At 38.9% G+C, this 17,527-nt stretch overlaps 1 protein-coding gene across 5 annotated transcripts in view; it reads right to left on the bottom strand.

Moving 5' to 3' along the window:
• Positions 1 to 15,876, bottom strand: part of PSIP1 (PC4 and SRSF1 interacting protein 1) — a 39,553-nt gene extending 23,677 nt beyond the window's left edge. For all 5 annotated transcript variants that reach the window (XM_069576608.1, XM_069576612.1, XM_069576609.1 and 2 more), the window contains exons 1-3: positions 15,424 to 15,876; positions 14,669 to 14,882; positions 11,776 to 11,852 (exon numbers count right to left, since the gene is read on the bottom strand). In XM_069576608.1, the coding sequence (XP_069432709.1) occupies positions 11,776 to 11,852; positions 14,669 to 14,740 (149 nt within the window). In that variant the 5' untranslated portion in view covers positions 14,741 to 14,882; positions 15,424 to 15,876. The remainder of the gene's footprint in view (positions 1 to 11,775; positions 11,853 to 14,668; positions 14,883 to 15,423) is intronic.
• Between the last annotated feature and the right edge of the window lie 1,651 nt (positions 15,877 to 17,527).

Raw genomic sequence — 17,527 nt, forward strand, 5'->3', positions numbered from 1 at the left:
TTTGAGTAAACTCCGGGACCTGGCGATGGACAGGGAGGCGTGGCATGCTGCAGTCCATGGGGTCGCAAAGAGTCGGACACGACTAAGCGACTGAAATGAACTGACTGATAACAAAATGACCAAGGAAAAGGCACAAAAATGCAAAATCCACGACACTACACAGACTGCAAAAAGGACACTCGTTTACAGTATGACAGCTGAAACAAAGTAGTGCACAGCCTTCCTTCAACCTCAGCTAGGAATGCGTGCATCAAATTACTCCATTTTTTGCCACAGCACTCAGACAGTACATGAAGACCTCACAGTTAATGACTTAGGATTACAAGTAAATTTCAGTAAGCAGGCAAAATTCATAAATATGGAACCTGTGAATGATGACAATCAACTATTTTTTTGTATATATATGTCTTTAGATATAATCCCCAGAAAAAAACCCCTTGTTTATCTCCCTAGGCCAGTCAGTTCTGCAGAAGTTTGTCAATCCTATAAAGGTAGACACAGAGAATGTGTAAGGTTTTTGCCATAATAGTTGATATATATGTATTCTCCAAAGCAAGAGGAAAATCAAATTACTACTCATTTCCTCTAAAATATGCTACAATTTAAGGTTATTAATTACTAATTATGTTATCACAAATTCCGTATCTGCTGAAATTTTTTAAGAATTAGGGACCTATGACTATAGTTAACATTCTAGTTTAGACTATTTTAAAAGGCTTTAGAATAAAATTTCAACAGGAGACTAAGTTCAGTTCAGTTCAGCCACTCAGTTGTGTCCGACTCTTTGCGACCCCATGAATCGTAGCACACCAAGGCCTCCCTGTCCATCACCAACTCCCGGAGTTCACTCAAACTCACGTCCATCGAGTCAGTGATGCCATCCAGCCATCTCATCCTCTGTCATCCCCTTCTCCTCTTGCCCCCAATCCCTCCCAGCATCAGAGTCTTTTCCAATGAGTCAACTCTTCGCATGCGACGGCCAAAGTACTGACAGCTCTACTTAAATATGATCAATTACATGAGTCAGCTTTAATTATTATTTAAATTTTTCAGTTTACAAATACTGAACGTATCCATATATTTTAACTGCACATCAGTTAAGGCAAATTATCATGATTTCAAGTGATCTAGAAATTCAGATTTTTACTAAACATTATTCACTCCTACCAGCAATCTAAGGTTAGAAAATTTAACATATTTAGTTAAAACAGTAAAGCAGTTCCTCTAGCATAATCATCTCCAAATTCCAAGTAAATGACTTGAATTAAAACTCCATCAAAAATACAAAATATACTTCTGGTAAGAACAAAGTAATTCTCCCTTCTAAAAAACCTCACAATTTCTATAAGGCTAAGAGACGTTATCAGATATGGAAGCTGTAAAGACTGAAAAAGTTGGGTACTAAACAGCAACATAGAAAATCAGACTAATTTATAGTTTGAAATCCCCAAATGGTTCAAAACTGGTAGCACCAGGAACTTTGAGAAGTGGAAGGGACCTTAAATTATTAAATATTTAATAAAATCACAGAAAAATGTCTTAAAACCTCAAACACGGAGCATTTTTAAAGTATTCTAAACCAAAACGCTATTCAAAAGAGAAAACTGATTCTTTCTTGTTGTTTAGTTGTCCAATCGCGTCCGACTCTTGCAGCACACCAGGCCTGCCTCCCTGTCCCTCACCGTCTCCCAAAGTTAGCCTAAGTTCATGTCCATTGCATCAGTTATATCATCCAGCCATCTCATCTTCTGACACCCTCTTCTCCTTCTGCTCTCATTAAAAGTGATTCCACTATGATACTATTTAGCGTATGTATAAAGGTTTCAGTTAAATTTATGTGGATTATTTTTCTTTTCCCAAAACAGGTAGTCCCCACTTTGCATGACAAGAGACCACAAAAATGACCATGCAAAGCAATCTTATCGAAAAATAGGAAAACTTACAATTATTCCATAACCTTCAAAAGTTGTCAAAATACTAAATGCACTATTACTGATAGTGTGTGTAAGGAAATTGGGTTGCCATGCCCTCCTCCAGGGGATCTTCCCAACCCAGGGATTGAACGCACATCTCTTACCTCTCCTGCCTTTTCTGATACATCTACACAAAAACTTGTACACAAGTGTTTATAGCAGCACAGTAGCAAAAGTCATTAAAGACCACATATTGTACAGTTCAATTTATATGAAATGCCCAGAATAGGCAAAATGATTACTGATTCCCGGGACTTCCCTGGTGATCCAGCGGTTAAGACCCCACGGTCCCAGAGCCGGGAGCCCGGGTTCTACAGGGAACTACATCCCATATACTGCAACTAAGAGTCTGCATGCCACAAGTAAAGAACCCAAGTGCTGCAACTGAGACCCAGCACAGTCAAAGAAACAAATAAGTATTTTTCAAAAAATGATTAATGGTTCCCTATGGCAATAAAGGGGAGAGACAGGAGAAATAAGTAGTAGCTGCTAAGGGTTTCTTTTTGGTATGATGAAGATGTTCTAAAATTGTACTAAGGGCTACATAATTCTGGATATACTAAAATCTGTTATATGTTTTAACTGAATTGTTTGAGATATGAATTAAAATCTTAACAAAGTTGTTAAAATATTTTTCAGTGAATACCACATTCCAAAGAAAACAAAAATGATCCAGAACTTTACCAACTACAGATAGCCACTGTTTTCACCCACTTGTTTGTAGCATATGTATCTATATAAACATGTAATTTTCATGTATATACTACTGACCCATAAATACTTTTTCAAATTATAATGAACATGTTTTCACATCAACAGTTACTTAACAGCTAAACACTATATCACTAAATAATTTTTCCAAAATTAATTTGTCTACTGTCGGACCATTTCCTGTATCAAATTTTCTATTATAAAATGTAACTATAATAAATAATGTATTGCTCCATCTTTTCACATATTTTCCTAATAAATTCTAAGTAGAACTGCTGCCTCAAATGGTATGTTCAAGACTACAGAGCTCCTTAATGAGATTCAAACAATAATGGTGGATGAAAAAAGAATCCTTCCATGTTGTCACCACAAAAAAGAAAATGACTAATTACAGGACCTGATGGAGGTTGGAGGTGTTAGCTATCACTATGGTGGTAGGCAAGTATATTGCAATATATAAATGTATCAAATCATGGTGGTAATAACACTGCAATAAATAAATGTATCAAAATCAACATACCTTAAACTTGTGCAGTATGCATCAACTACGTTTCAATTTAAGAAAATAAGAAGAAAACACACGCACACACAAAGAATCCTCCCCAGGGATGCAATCCCATAGGCTTGGTGAACAGGGATCAGATTAATTTTTAAGCAGCCATCACTAGTCCCCAAGGGCACAACCTTCTGTAGCTGTAGCTTTGATTCATCCTTCAAAGCTTTCAATTTTTAAATGACATATAAATCTCAAAGAAAATACACTAAAAACAGTAATAGGTTTAGAGTTTTTTCCCCTAAAAAACAGTAAAAATGATGTGCTTCCTTTTAATGTTTAAAAAATTTTTTTAATAAAAAGATAGGCATTAATTGAAAGCACATTACCCACTAAATTCCAGAGCACTTAGGGATCACCAAGATCTTCCTGTTAAAGATTAGAAAACTGAAAGCCAAAAAGATTTACTGATGCAAGCAAGGTTATTGAGCTATTAAAGAGCAGAGCCTTCACTCTGTACAATGTTCCCTTAAACAGATTCCCTTTAACCACTGTTAATACAGTCTCTGAAACACTGATTTATATATTAATAAAATATTGATGTCATATCCCTATACATATGAACTCAGTTCAAACACCAATTGTCAAAGCACAAGGATTAAAGCTAACGGAAAATGTCTTAAGAAAAAGCAAATCATTAACTACAGTATTAATTTTATAATTCTGAAGCAATTTAAATAATTCCAAAGCCTGCAGGTGTGTTTCTTACATAGCATATGCCTAAAGTGTGTTCCTGTGTATCCGGATTTTTCAGAATCCAAGTATACATAAAAGCAGTCATCTCTCTAAAGTCACTTTTTTGGAAACAATGTATATACCTACAAGAACATACACATACATGCCTCACAAAAACTCAATGACCACACACCTAAAAGCGTCCTTTAAAGTAAACCAGAAGTTGCATATAAAAAAATGGGATAGGGAAGTTTATCACGGCTGAAGACCTGAAGCTCAAAACTCATTTAACTGTTGTCAAGTAATAATATAATACAGAAACTTATACCTTTTAAAACACTGACTCTAACTTGATGTTTCATTTCCCTATTATTTTTAAATCATAAAATATGAAACATACTGTTTTAAACTACATTTTATAACAGCACACACACCTTTATAACAGAAAAGGACTCAACAGACAATTGATACATCTACTATGTGCCAGGAACCTGACAATACAGAGATGAAGAAACAGTTCCTCTCATTATAAGAAATCACACAAACTCCACACCAACACAAACAACTACGTCTGTAGGACTGAAATTGTATAGAACTCAGTATAGAAGAAAATAAAATCCTATCCTATGATTCATTTTTTCATTCCTTTCTTGTGGATAGGTGATACAAAAAACTGACCAGTAGAACTTTCCCATTCACCTTCACTCCTAATAACTGTATATTAGGCAGGTTTTGAAACAACCTGTTATGGATAGTTTCAAAGTTCCTAGAATTGAGCATCTAACATCTTTGAATTAAGAACAGTAAAGAAATAAAGTGGCAAAAACACTATCTTCATTTAAAAATTTCTAGACTTTAGAGAAATAAGTAGACCTGGATGAGAGTATTCCCTCAATTAACAATGATAATTAGCCAGCAAAACAAACTGCACTGCAAACAATCTAATAAGCATACTTACAAGTTGTGGAAAAATAATATGCAACATTATTTTTAGTTCCTAATAGTTGACATTTTGTGTTTAATACATGCCAAGCACTGTTTTAAGCATCTGTCATGTAGTATCTTATCTGCACCTCGAATTCTAAGGTAGAGTATTTTATTGTTCCCATTTTACAGGGAAGAGAAGGACAAGGCTAAGTAAACCTGCTCAAGGTCATAGAGCAGATAGATAAAAGGCAGGATTCAAAGACACTTCTAATCCAGCTGTCCTAAACACTATAGAAATGCTAGCTAATGGACAGCAAATTCATCATCAACAAATTGATTTTATCTAGGTCATAGAGCTTTCAGTCTATTACCAAACATTTATTTAACAGCTACTATGTGCCGGGCACTTAAGTCAATAATGATAAACAAGACAGACAAGGTTCCTGCTCTCCAAGCTTTTCATTTGTGGGTGAAGGAAAGGAAAAAAAAATTTAGTCATTACTGTAATGGAAAAATAAGCATAAAAAAAGAGGATATGAGCTAAGAGCTAAATGACTGAAAATCTGTTTTCTCTTTGTTGGGAAAGATAGGTCTTCAACCAGGAAGGACCTGAGACAAGATACATCTGTGTAACAGTAAAAAAGAAAATGTGATGAGGTTGAAGAGGTTAAGATTAACTAGTTCACACAGGGTGTTATGAAACAGCACTTGTAGGAACTTGCCTGGTGGTTCAGTGGTTAAGACCAAGCTTCTACAGTCATCAAGACAATATGGTACTGCCACAAAGACAGAAATATAGATAACGGAACAGAATAGAAAGCCCAGAGATAAATCCACACACCTATGGACAATCTTATCTTTGACAAAGGTGGCAAGAATATACAATGGAGAAAAGACAATCTCTTTAACAAGCAGTGCTGGGAAAACAGGTCAACCACCTGTAAAAGAATGGAACTAGAACACTTTCTAACACCATACACAAAAATAAACTCAAAATGAATTAAAGATCTAACTAGTTTCTTTTTTTTTTTTTTTTCCTAACTAGTTTCTAAGACCAGAAACTATAAAACTCCTAGAGGAAAACATAGGCAAAACACTCTCTGGCATAAATCACGGCAAGATCCTCTATGACCCACCTCCCCGAGTAATGGAAATAAAAGCAAAAATAAACAAATGTGACCTAATTAAACTTAGAAGCTTTTGCAAAATGAAGGAAACTATAAGCAAGATGAAAAGACAGCCTTCAGAATGGGAGAAAACAATAGCAAACAAAGCAGCTGATGGAGAATAAATCTCAAAAATATACGAACAGCTCACATAGCTCAACTCCAGAAAAATAAGCGACCTAATCAAAAAATGGGCCAAAGAACTAAATAGACATTTCTCCAAAGACGACATACAGATGCTCAACATCACTCATTATCAGAGAAATGCAAATCAAAACCACAATGAGGTACCATCTCACACCAGTCAGGATGGCTGCTGTTAAAAAGTCAACAAACAATAAATTCTGGAGAGAGTGTGGAGAAAAGGGAACCCACTTACACTGTTGGTGGGAATGCAAACCAGCACAGCCACTATGGAGAACAGTGTGGAGATTCCTTAAAAAACTGGAAACAGAACTGCCATACGACCCAGCAATCCCACTGCTGGGCATACACACCGAGGAAACTAGAATTGAAAGTGACACATGTACCCCAATGTTCATCACAGCACTGTTTATAATAGCCAGGACATGGAAGCAACCTAGATGTCCATCAGCAGATGAATGGATAAGAAAGTTGTGGTACATATACATAATGGAATATTGCTCAGCTATTAAAAAGAATGCATTTGAGTCAGTTCTAATAAGATGGATGAAACTGGAGCCTATTATACAGAGTGAAGTCAGTCAGAAAGAAAAACACAAATACAGTATATTAACGCATATATATGGAATTTAGAAAGATGGTAATGACGACCCTATATGAGAAACAGCAAGATACACAGATAGAAAGAAAAGACTTCTGGACTCTGTGGGAGAAGACGAGGGTGGGATGATTTGAGAGAATAGCACTGAAACATGTATATTACCATATGTGAAATAGATCACCAGTCCAAGCTTGATGCATGGAACAGGGCACTCAAAGCCAGTGCACTGGGACAACCTAGAGGGATGGGATGGGGAGGGGTGTGGGAGGGGGTGTTCGGGATGGGGAACACATGCACACCGGTGGCTGACTCATGTCAGTATATGGCAAAAACCACAACAATACCTTAATTAGATCCCAACTGAAATTTAAAAAACCAAAAATAAAAGAAAGACTGAGCTTCCAATGCAGGGGGCACAGGTCTGATTTGTGGTCAGGGAACAAAGATTCCAACATCCCTTGCAGCACAGCCAAAAAGTAAGAATTTAACAACAGCATTTATACACAGAATTTGGGGGTTTTGTCTGTTGCTAAGGTTAACAAGGAGGTCACTGAAAGGCTCTGGACAGAGAAAATGACATGATCTGACTGAAATATCAAGATCACTCTGACTATATATGAAGAGTGAAAGCTGAGCCCAAGATAGAGACAGGACACTATTCCTAAGAGTAACTGCGGCTTGAACTTAAGTTGCCAGAGGAGTGGAAGAAAGCAGATCAGAATTCATATTAAAGGAAAAGAATTAAGACTTGCTGACTGACTAGATGTGGGGAGGAAACAGATAAGACTATAAGAAATCAAGGATAACACTAAGATTTTTGGCTCCAGCAAAAAGCACTGCATCTTTGTCAGTCTCATTTACTAAGAATCTGTTTCCAATATATTAGTTTTATGACATCTAGTAGCCCATCATGCTTGGTATATGTTTAAGAGCTCACTGTTAAATAGTGTTCAAAACTTTGGTGGATAAATTAACTATGAAAGGCATAAAAAATTATGAAAAATCAAATGCTTGCAGCTCAGGAAATGAATGCAGTTACAAAGGGATTCTGCTCTCACTTCACAATAAAAAAAATTTTTTTTATTTACAAATCAGTTACAAATAACTAGGCTTCCCTGGTGGCTCAGAGAATTCCATGGACAGGAGAGCCTGCCAGGTTTTGTGGGGTCACAAAGAGCTGACCATGACTAAGTGACTAACACTACTTTTCACTTTTATGAATATCTAGTTTTCTAATTGTCATTTCTTCTTCCATGTTCTTCTTTTCCCATCTTCTTAACTACAGGCTCCTGGATTAAACTCCAACTTATGCAAGTTCCAAACAGAAAGGTTCAAATAACCGCCCTCCCAAATTCTGAGGGGGAAAAAGGCAAACACTCACCGAAATTCAGTTTCTAAAAATTAACCTTAAATACCAAAAAGTTAAGCCACCAGACTAATAGATACAAGAGCACTGCCTTTCCAAAGGTAACAGTTTATTTATGAGATCACTGAGGCACAAAAACTACAAGTACATTTTGAAATGAAAATTTAATATCATTAGCTTGATTTCCTGAATATATTCTAATTTTTGAATATTAGTAATTCACCATCTTCATTTCCCACTAAATAATACCACTGTTATTAACCAAACAATGCTTATGAAAATTTATTTCTTTGGCATAGTCTGTTTTGATTTATAATCTACAGATATTTACAACATAAAAATCCTCATTTTTAAATGTTGAGGAAGGGATGATCATTCTTCTAAATTTAACATAAGAATGACTATGTGTTCTATAATACTATGTGTTAGTCACTCGGTCATGTCCAACTCTTTGCAACCCCATGGACTGTAGACTACCAGGCTTCTATGTCCACAGAGTTTTACTTGCCATCTCCTTCTCCAGGTCTATAATACTGTAAGGATACATAGAAATTCTAGGGAATGTCTAACTCACATTACTCTGATATAGTTCGTATGCAATCTTCGCATGCATTCCAATTATCTGGAAGGCTACTTAAAATAGACTGCTGGGCTCCACACCTCCATTTCTGATTCACTGAATCTTAGGTGGGTGGGGTCCAGGAATTTGCATGCCTATCTAAAGTTCCCAGGTGCTGTTTCCATGTAGGGTGCAGCTTGACCTGGGATCACACTTTAAAAACCCTTATTCCAATAGACATTACACAATTTTTCATTAAAAGATACCTTCCCTATTGAATTTATGGAAGTTTTAAATGGTAGATTGTCCCAGATAATCAGAAACTCATTTTTAAATTAAATTTTTATATTCAAAGTATATTCAAATTTTTATACTCAAAGTAATTATGAAGGCCAACAAAATTCTGAACTCAAAACTGGATTTTAAAGAAGACAATTATGTGGCACTGCATGATGTCACTAATGTGAAATGTCAAGAACTGGCAAGTCTAGACAGATAGTAAACTAATGGGTATCTAGGCCCAGGGGGCAGGAAATGAAGAGTGACTGCTAACAGTTATGGAAGTAAATATACTAACACCCACTAAAGTTTACACTTTACACAACTTTATGATGTAAATTACATATAAAGCTATTAAAAAAATTTTTTTGGAAGTTCATACAGTAGCTAAGCAATGTTAAACAAATGTTGTCATTGTAGACACCCTTCAGTTCAGTTGCTCAGTCGTGTCCGGCTCTTTGTGACCCCATGAATTGCAGCATGCCAGGCCTCCCTGTCCATCACCAACTCCCGGAGTTCACTCAAACTCGTGTCCAGTGAGTCGGTGATACCATCCAGCCATCTCATCCTCTGTCGTCCCCTTCTCCTCCTGCCCCCAATCCCTCCCAGCATCAGAGTCTTTTCCAATGAGTCAACTCTTCACATGAGGTGGCCAAAGTACTGGAGTTTCAGCTTTAGCATCATTCCTTCCAATGAACACCCAGGACTGATCTCCTTCAGAATGGACTGGTTGGATCTCCTTGCAGTACACGGGACTCTCAAGAGTCTTCTCCAACACCACAGTTCAAAAGCATCAATTCTTCGGCACTCAGCTTTCTTCACAGTCCAACTCTCACATCCATACATGACCACAGGAAAAACCATAGCCTTGACTAGATGGACCTTTGTTGGCAAAGTAATGTCTCTGCTTTTCAATATGCTATCTAGGTTGGTCATAAATTTCCTTCAAACGAGCAAGTGTCTTTTAATTTCATGGTTGCAATTACCATCTGCTGTGATTTTGGAGCCCAAAAAATAAAGTCTGACACTGTTTCCACATCTATTTCCCATGAAATGATGGGACTAGATGCCATGATCTTAGTTTTCTGAATGTTGAGCTTTAAGCCAACTTTTTCACTCTACTCTTTCACTTTCATCAAGAGGCTTTTTAGTTCCTCTTCACTTTCTGCCATAAGCGTGGTATGCGGTTATTATATTTCTCCCGGCAATCTTGATTCCAGCTTGTGCTTCTTCCAGACCAGCATTTCTCACGATGTACTCTGCATAGAAGTTAAATAAGCAGGGTGACAATATACAGCCTTGACGTACTACTTTTCCTATTTGGAACCAGTCTGTTGTTCCATGTCCAGTTCTAACTGTTGCTTCTTGACCTGCATACAGATTTCTCAACAGGCAGGTCAGGTGGTCTCGTATTCCCATCTCTTTCAGAATTTTCCAGTTTATTCTGATCCACACAGTCAAAGGCTTTGGCATAGTCAATAAAGCAGGAATAAATGTTTTTCTGGACCTCTCTTGCTTTTTCCATGATCCAGCGAATGTTGGCAATTTGATCTCTGGTTCCTGTGCCTTTTCTAAAACCAGCTTGAACATCTGGAAGTTCACAGTTCACATATTACTGAAGCCTGGCTTGGAGAATTTTGAGCATTACTTTACTAGCGTGTGAGACAATTGCAATTTTGTGGTAGTTTGAGCATTCTTTGGCATTGCCTTTCTTTGGGATTGGAATGAAAACTGACTTTTTCCAGAACTGTGGCCACTGCTGAGTTTTCCAAATTTGCTGGCATATTGAGTGCAGCACTTTCACAGCATCATCTTCCAGGACTTGAAACAGCTCAACTGGAATTCCATCACCTCCACTAGCTTTGTTCATAGTGATGCTTTCTAAGGCCCACTTGACTTCACATTTCAGGATGTCTGGCTCTAGGTGAGTGATCACACCATCATGATCATCCGGGTCGTGAAAATCTTTTTGGTACAGTTCTTCTGTGTATTCTTGCCACCTCTTCTTAATATCTTCTGCTTCTGTTAGGTCCATACCATTATATAATTTTAACTAGAGTAACCCCAGTTTTGTTTAACCTGAACCCAGGTAAACAAGTCTACCAAAATTACTGCAAATTCTAAACCTAAAGTTCAAAACTGGTGAGGTTATATGCTACTTGTAAGGCTATTAAAATATAGGCATGTAGTAATATTATTTTTCATAATTAATGAGATAGCCCCTGGATTAATCCTCCGCACCTAGAAGTAACAGTTCAGTATTCAGCTACAATGTCTGAGAAATTAATTTGCTTCTCCAAATCAGTTTCTGCCCAGAATTCCACCAGGGACAGCAAAGCAGTAACAATAGCTCCCAGAGTCATACAAATACACAGAGAAGCAACTATTCAGATTTCTTTTCACCTTTCCCACAATATACCATTAGTGTGGCTAAAATCACAAAGCCTAAAATAGGGTGTCAGGTCATCATTACCAAAAGCACTAATTACACTAAATATGAATACTGAAGACCTTGTTAAAACTTTCCTTACACACTTTCTCATTCATCAGTTATTTTCTGACTGCTGAGAGGATCAATCTACATCTTTTATGATTAAGGACGTCCATGCCAGTAAAAGTTAAAGCTGCAGTGTGTAATTTAACATAAAAATAAATTTAAAAGGGACACGTGAACCCTTTTTTTCCAAGTTCAAAGATGATTTTAATGTTTTCTGTTACTTTATTATTTTCTCTCTTAATTAACCCCTACTTGCTTTTCGTTATATACCCAATGAACCTGCTATATTAACTCTGATTTGCCTTTAGAACTAACAGGACTTACGTCTCATGAGTTCCAAAAAAGAAAATCGGTAGTTTGTTTGTGGGTGGTTTTACAGCTCCATCAGGAACTTCATCTACCTAAAAAAAAGAAAGATCGAAAAATTAAAATCTTTTGAATCATACATACTTAAACACACCAGAGTAAACTGAAAACAAGACATCCAAAAGGGTATCTGCTATGAAATGGACCAGTTCTACAGGTCCACAATCCCTCATCTCTAGTTCTGAAACTCAAGAAGCTCAGAAAACCAGTATATTTCTCAAAACTCATGTGACACCAAAACCTGCATAGAAACTGAAGCTATTCCATTATTTCTTTTATCCATCTAGCATTTCTACTGATGCTTCTCTGCAGAAATATCATGTTAGATCTGCCATCCTAGACCTTATCACAGAAAGATGTACCGTATGTGGACCATCACTACCATTCTAAAACCCCAAAATTCTGAATGTTCACATAAATCTGCCCCTAAGTACTCCAGATAAGGAACTATGAATCTGTTCAAAAATTTTAAATGCTATTTCCATAGAGAGGCTATCCAAATACTGGAGTAATGTAAAACCAGACATTAAAAAGGTGAAAGCAATACTTTTCCAAATCTGAAACATATACTTATGAAAACATCTTAGACCTACATGGCTGAGTAACATGAGTTACCTATTCCTTTTTCATTTCTCTTTTAACATTTTAATACTTCTAATTAAGTAAGGAAGATGGTATCAGGTACTGCTATGTCAAACACATCTATAATAGTTGTTACTTTCTTATCAGAGTTAAGGCCATCAGACAGTAGTACTTAGCCAGAATTTAACATTTATACTTCATTATTTACTTAAATTTCATAATACATTTCTAGAAATAGAAATAAAATTAGAATAGAAAGAAATTTCTATTTCGTTCCTTTCAAGATTTCAAAGACATTTCAATTTTTAAAAATCTGTTGACTTTGTTAAGAAGGGTATAACCAACAGAAGACCTACTATGCTCCTTATGTATGATCATAAAGAAATGGGTTTAAGAAAAGACCATGAGGGTGACTTCACTGGTTGGTAGTCTGAAGGTTTCAGCCATCAATAAGAATCATTAGCACCCAACACCCTTAGGAACTTAATTTCCTCACATATATATATATGTGTGTGTGTGACACAGACAATATAAAATCTAAACGCAACTGTTTCTAAGAAAAAAAGGGTAAAATAAAAGAGACTAAAATTTTCCATTTCAATACGAATTGGTAAATGCAGCATTTATTAAATAAAACACCCTGGCCCTCCTGAAGCTACCTTAGTTTGCTTTTACTAGCACTGTTAGTCACCTAACATACTGAACCATGCAGGGAAGATGATTTAGAAGAGTGATTTTTGAAGAGTTTCCATTTGGTTTTAAACTACACTGCTACATAGAAATTTGAATGAAGATGTATCCCATAACCTCAGATTTTCTAACACCTCAAAATAATCATGCGTTAATCTAACCACAAAAAATGTTATCTTGGACGAGCCTTAAACCTTCCCAGTTTGCCTATCCTCCACTTAAACGTGAAATAGTTTTTTAGTGCATGACTTATATACTAAGGATGGAGGGTGGGCATGATAAGGAAATTCAGTTTACATCTATTGCTCTGAGAACTTTACAATCTATTTGGAAGTCAAAGAATGCACACTAAAATAAAGTGATCACAAAGGAAACAAAGTGTCAAATATACAGACAAGAATTATGATTAAGGATTTTTCCACTAAGACTGAAAAGGCAGACTTAATAGACTAGTGGGAAAAAATTCTTTCCAGGCTGGAAGGAAATCTATAAACCTGACTTACAGCTGGATGGGAAAAATTAAGAAATGGTGAACATTTTACACTTGGATAGCACTCAGCAACTCCATGATTCTCTGTAACCAATGGCTTATCTTTCCTCCCAGCTGACATAATTAAAACTATAGGATTTAATTATCTTTAAGAAACACACTCCTCAAAAAAGAGTAAATTAGTGGAAATTACAGCTTTAGAATATCATGTGTATATTTAAAAAGGCTCTTGAGCTTACTGAGTTCAACCTTTTTCAGGTTCTATCACTATATTAGAACCCGAGTCCTACTATAAGGTAAAAGATCTTTTTTTCTGAAAATGGTGCTTTTAAAAGTCTCAATTCCTAAATGTCACAAAAAATCCTGAGCTCTGAATCACCTCTCTGTACTACATGTGAACTAAGGAATATGGGTTTACTCTTCCTTTCACCTATGGGAAACAATCAGAGGTGGAACAACTTCTTCAAGGTCATAAGGCAAACTTCACCAATAAAAACTTGAAAACGAATTTTCTAGACTTTCTCTGATGCTCCCTTATTGTAAAATTTTCCAGAATACCCAGTCCTAGCTTTCACTGAACCAGTCAATCCAGAAGGTCTCATTAACTATAAAACAGGAAAGAATACCTACGAATTCAATTTAATTCCATACAACCTTTTGACACCCAATAGTTTGCATAGATTCCATTGCTATTTTGGATTTTATTCAAAATTAAGAAAATGTCGCAGATTCTTTACCGTCTGAGCCACCAGGGAAGCCCCCAATTTTTTTTTAAACACAAAATCCGTATTTGTTTTCACCTACAATGGAACAAGAATGGCATCATCTTTAAATATTTCCTATTAAGAAAACCTGCCAAAGTCTGTCAACAACCATAGGAAAACACCTAAGTATGCCAAAACACCTGGATTTTTAAATTGCATAGAAGATTAGTGGGCAAAAAACTAAAAAGATCAGGTTACAAATGAGACTAAAGGAAACCGAAGGAGAGAAAGGATACGAGGAGGGGGGAAAAAAAAGAGAAAAGGGTAGGAAGTAGGCCTCTGAAGAAGGTAGCACCGCTAAACGCGAAGGCTAAAAATCACTTACTCGAGCTGGCCAATGAGGATAACCTTTCATCTTGGCGAAGATGAGGTCCCCAGGTTTGAAGTCGCGAGTCATGTTTCAGGGGCGAGGCCGAGGGTCCGAAGCCCAAGGAGGAGGCGCGGCGGCGCGGACTGTGAGGGGATGCGGGAGGGCGGACGGGAGCCGCGGCTCCCGCGGTGGCGGGAGGGGGAGGATGCCTCGGGGTGCCCCGACGCGCCTGCGAGGGAGAGCACCGAGGGCGGTTAAAGCTCAGAAACCCGGAGGGAGGGGCCGTACGGGGAGCGACGGGGGAGGGGGAGGGGAGGCCCGCGGAGGGGCAAGGGTGGGGGGTGGGAGAGTGAGGGGGAGGGCCGCCTCCCGCTCCTCGCCCGGGAGTGCGCGGCCTCCGCAGCCCCAGAGCTACCCCTCCAGGCTTCGCAAGGTCCACCGCTCCACGACCGAAAAGACGCCACCACCTGAGGCAGAGATGCTTCTCAGTCCCCTATTCCCCTTGCTCCCGCCCCATCGTTCCTCAGTCTTTTTTTCCCCCGAAGCTGAAGCCCCAAGAGGGTGGGAGGTCGGCGAGAGGAGGAGGGGGGAGAAAAAAGATGGCAAAAGGCAGGGGAACGTTGCCCTTCCATCCGCACACGGCCTTCTTCCCGACGGTCGCAGCCCCGGGCCGAACCGCGACTCCCCGGCGGGCCGCGGCCACTTCCCAGCTAGAGCCAGGAGTGAGGCCACCGAGGGGGGGGCGGGGCGAGTCCCCGCCGCCCGCTCACCTGCCCGGGCCGCGGGCGCTGAGGCTGCGGTGGCGGGCCGGCCGCCTCTGTCCGCGTCCACGCAAGCCACCTGCGCCACCAGCTGCCGCAGAGCCGTCTCAACGGCTACGAATAACAACCGCCGCCGCCGCCGCCGTCGCTGCGCTGCTCCCGCGCGGCTCCCGCTCGGCGCCCGCTAGCACTGGGGCGGGACCAACTGCTCGCCGACGGAGGGGGAGATAACGCAGCACCCGCCAAAGGTGTGTAGCCTCAGCGCGGAGCTTCAGGACACCCTAGATCCCCAAGTTCGTTTTTTCCCAACGTTTGCAGCCTGATGGAGAGAGAGACGGGTCCGAAGAACAAAGAAGTGGGTGCAAACAGTTCGACCCGCTGTGGCTCCCCCCTGCGGTTTGCGGAGTGGTCGGGCCCGGCCCGCCCCTGCTGGCTGCTCTGCGTGTGTGTATTTGTATGTGTACTGTATGTAAAAGGCGGGGAGGGAGGAAACGATTGTTGTGGACGGGATTTGGGGGCGGGTGTCCGGGCCTCCAGCCCTAGGCTGTGTGTTGAGAGAACCTGGCAGCCGAAAGCTGCGTGTTCTTGCGTCGTTTCCCAGGGTGGAGAGGTTTTTAATGCTGCACTTGCGCTGTTTGCACCATCCAAAAAAGAACTGTACAGAAACCCATAGATGAAATCGGAGCATGAGGCGGTTGCACGGTGTGCAGCTTGCAGGCCTCTTAAACCTCGCTGAAGGGGCCCTGCAGTCTCCTTTTCCTTGAAATTGTAATATGAGAAAGCCTCATTTCTTTTAAATTTAAAGCACCAAGAACTATTAAGAAATATGAAATCCTAACGAATGCAAAACCTGCAGGCTAGAAAACAATGACAGGAAAGCATTAAGCCATTTAGATAGGATGTGGGTTTGGGCATTACCAAAATTTGGCTGCATCTAAATTTTATTTTCCTAGTAAAATGGTAGCTGGTAGGTGGCACTAAACCTCAAATGTTTCTCTCTCAAAATATTCTTCAAAGGATTTCTAAAATTTTTTTATCCTTTAGCCAATACATTTTTAATAAGTTGGTTGTAATTAAGTCCAGCCTTCTGATGTAAGTTGATATTTTGATATTTTTACTGTATCAGAACACCAGAATTGTTTTATTTAACCATTAAAATTCACCCAGGTTCCCAATAAATGTAGCAATGAAAGCGTTTTGAAAACTGTTACAAACTGATCTTAAATTTTGTTTCATCCTTCATTGAGGGTCCCCTTACCCAAAGTACCTACTAAGTCTCAAGCACTCTTAGATGCTAAGGGTAGGACAATGAACGAGAAGTACGGACAGTTTTCATTTACAACTAAATAAAAATATGAAAAAAGTATAAAAATATTAAAATATGTAAATAAAAGTATATAGCTCATACTTCTCTAAACAAAGAATTCACAATTGGGAATAAATCAAATAATGCTTCATATTAAGTTGGTAAAAATTGAGAATTTTTAAGAGATATGCATTGGCCTTTAAAAAGAATGAAAGAAGACATTCCCAATGCAAAATGTCTTGCAGGAGACTGACTCATACCTCGGCAACATGCAAAGGGCTCCATGTGCTGCAAAAGAGAAACTTGAGTGGCAAAAGAGAAAGAAGGGTTGGAGGCATGTTTTGAAGCTTCTCATTCTAAATTTGAGTTTGATATGATACATACCAGGGAGCTACTATAGTTTACTCAGCAACAAAGGTAAAGATGAGTCCTTAAAAAGTTAACCTTGCTTGCTACAAAGTAGATGACAGTAGAACAAGGCTGAAGATTTCTGTTGTACTCCCTAAGTGACTGGTTTCTGGACGAGACTGTTGACTATGAAAGAGGGAAGGAAGGGCACAGCTAAGTACACAAAGAAATAATTGTCAGTTAGTCATAAATAGTGCACAGGAAAAAGTGGAGAAAGATGCACTGAAGAAAAATTCCAAGCACTGAGCAGGAGAAACCAAGGCATCCTCCAGCAACCATCTCATGTGCACCCGCTTTGTTCTAAATCCAGTGAGGCTTTGCAACTCCAAGTGTGGTCCAGGGGTTTCACCTGGAATTTGTTAGAAGAAACTCAGCCCCTCCCCAGTCCTGCTAAATCAG

This window comes from Ovis canadensis, chromosome 2, assembly GCF_042477335.2.
Source record: "Ovis canadensis isolate MfBH-ARS-UI-01 breed Bighorn chromosome 2, ARS-UI_OviCan_v2, whole genome shotgun sequence".
In the NCBI taxonomy this organism is placed as follows: domain Eukaryota; kingdom Metazoa; phylum Chordata; class Mammalia; order Artiodactyla; family Bovidae; genus Ovis; species Ovis canadensis.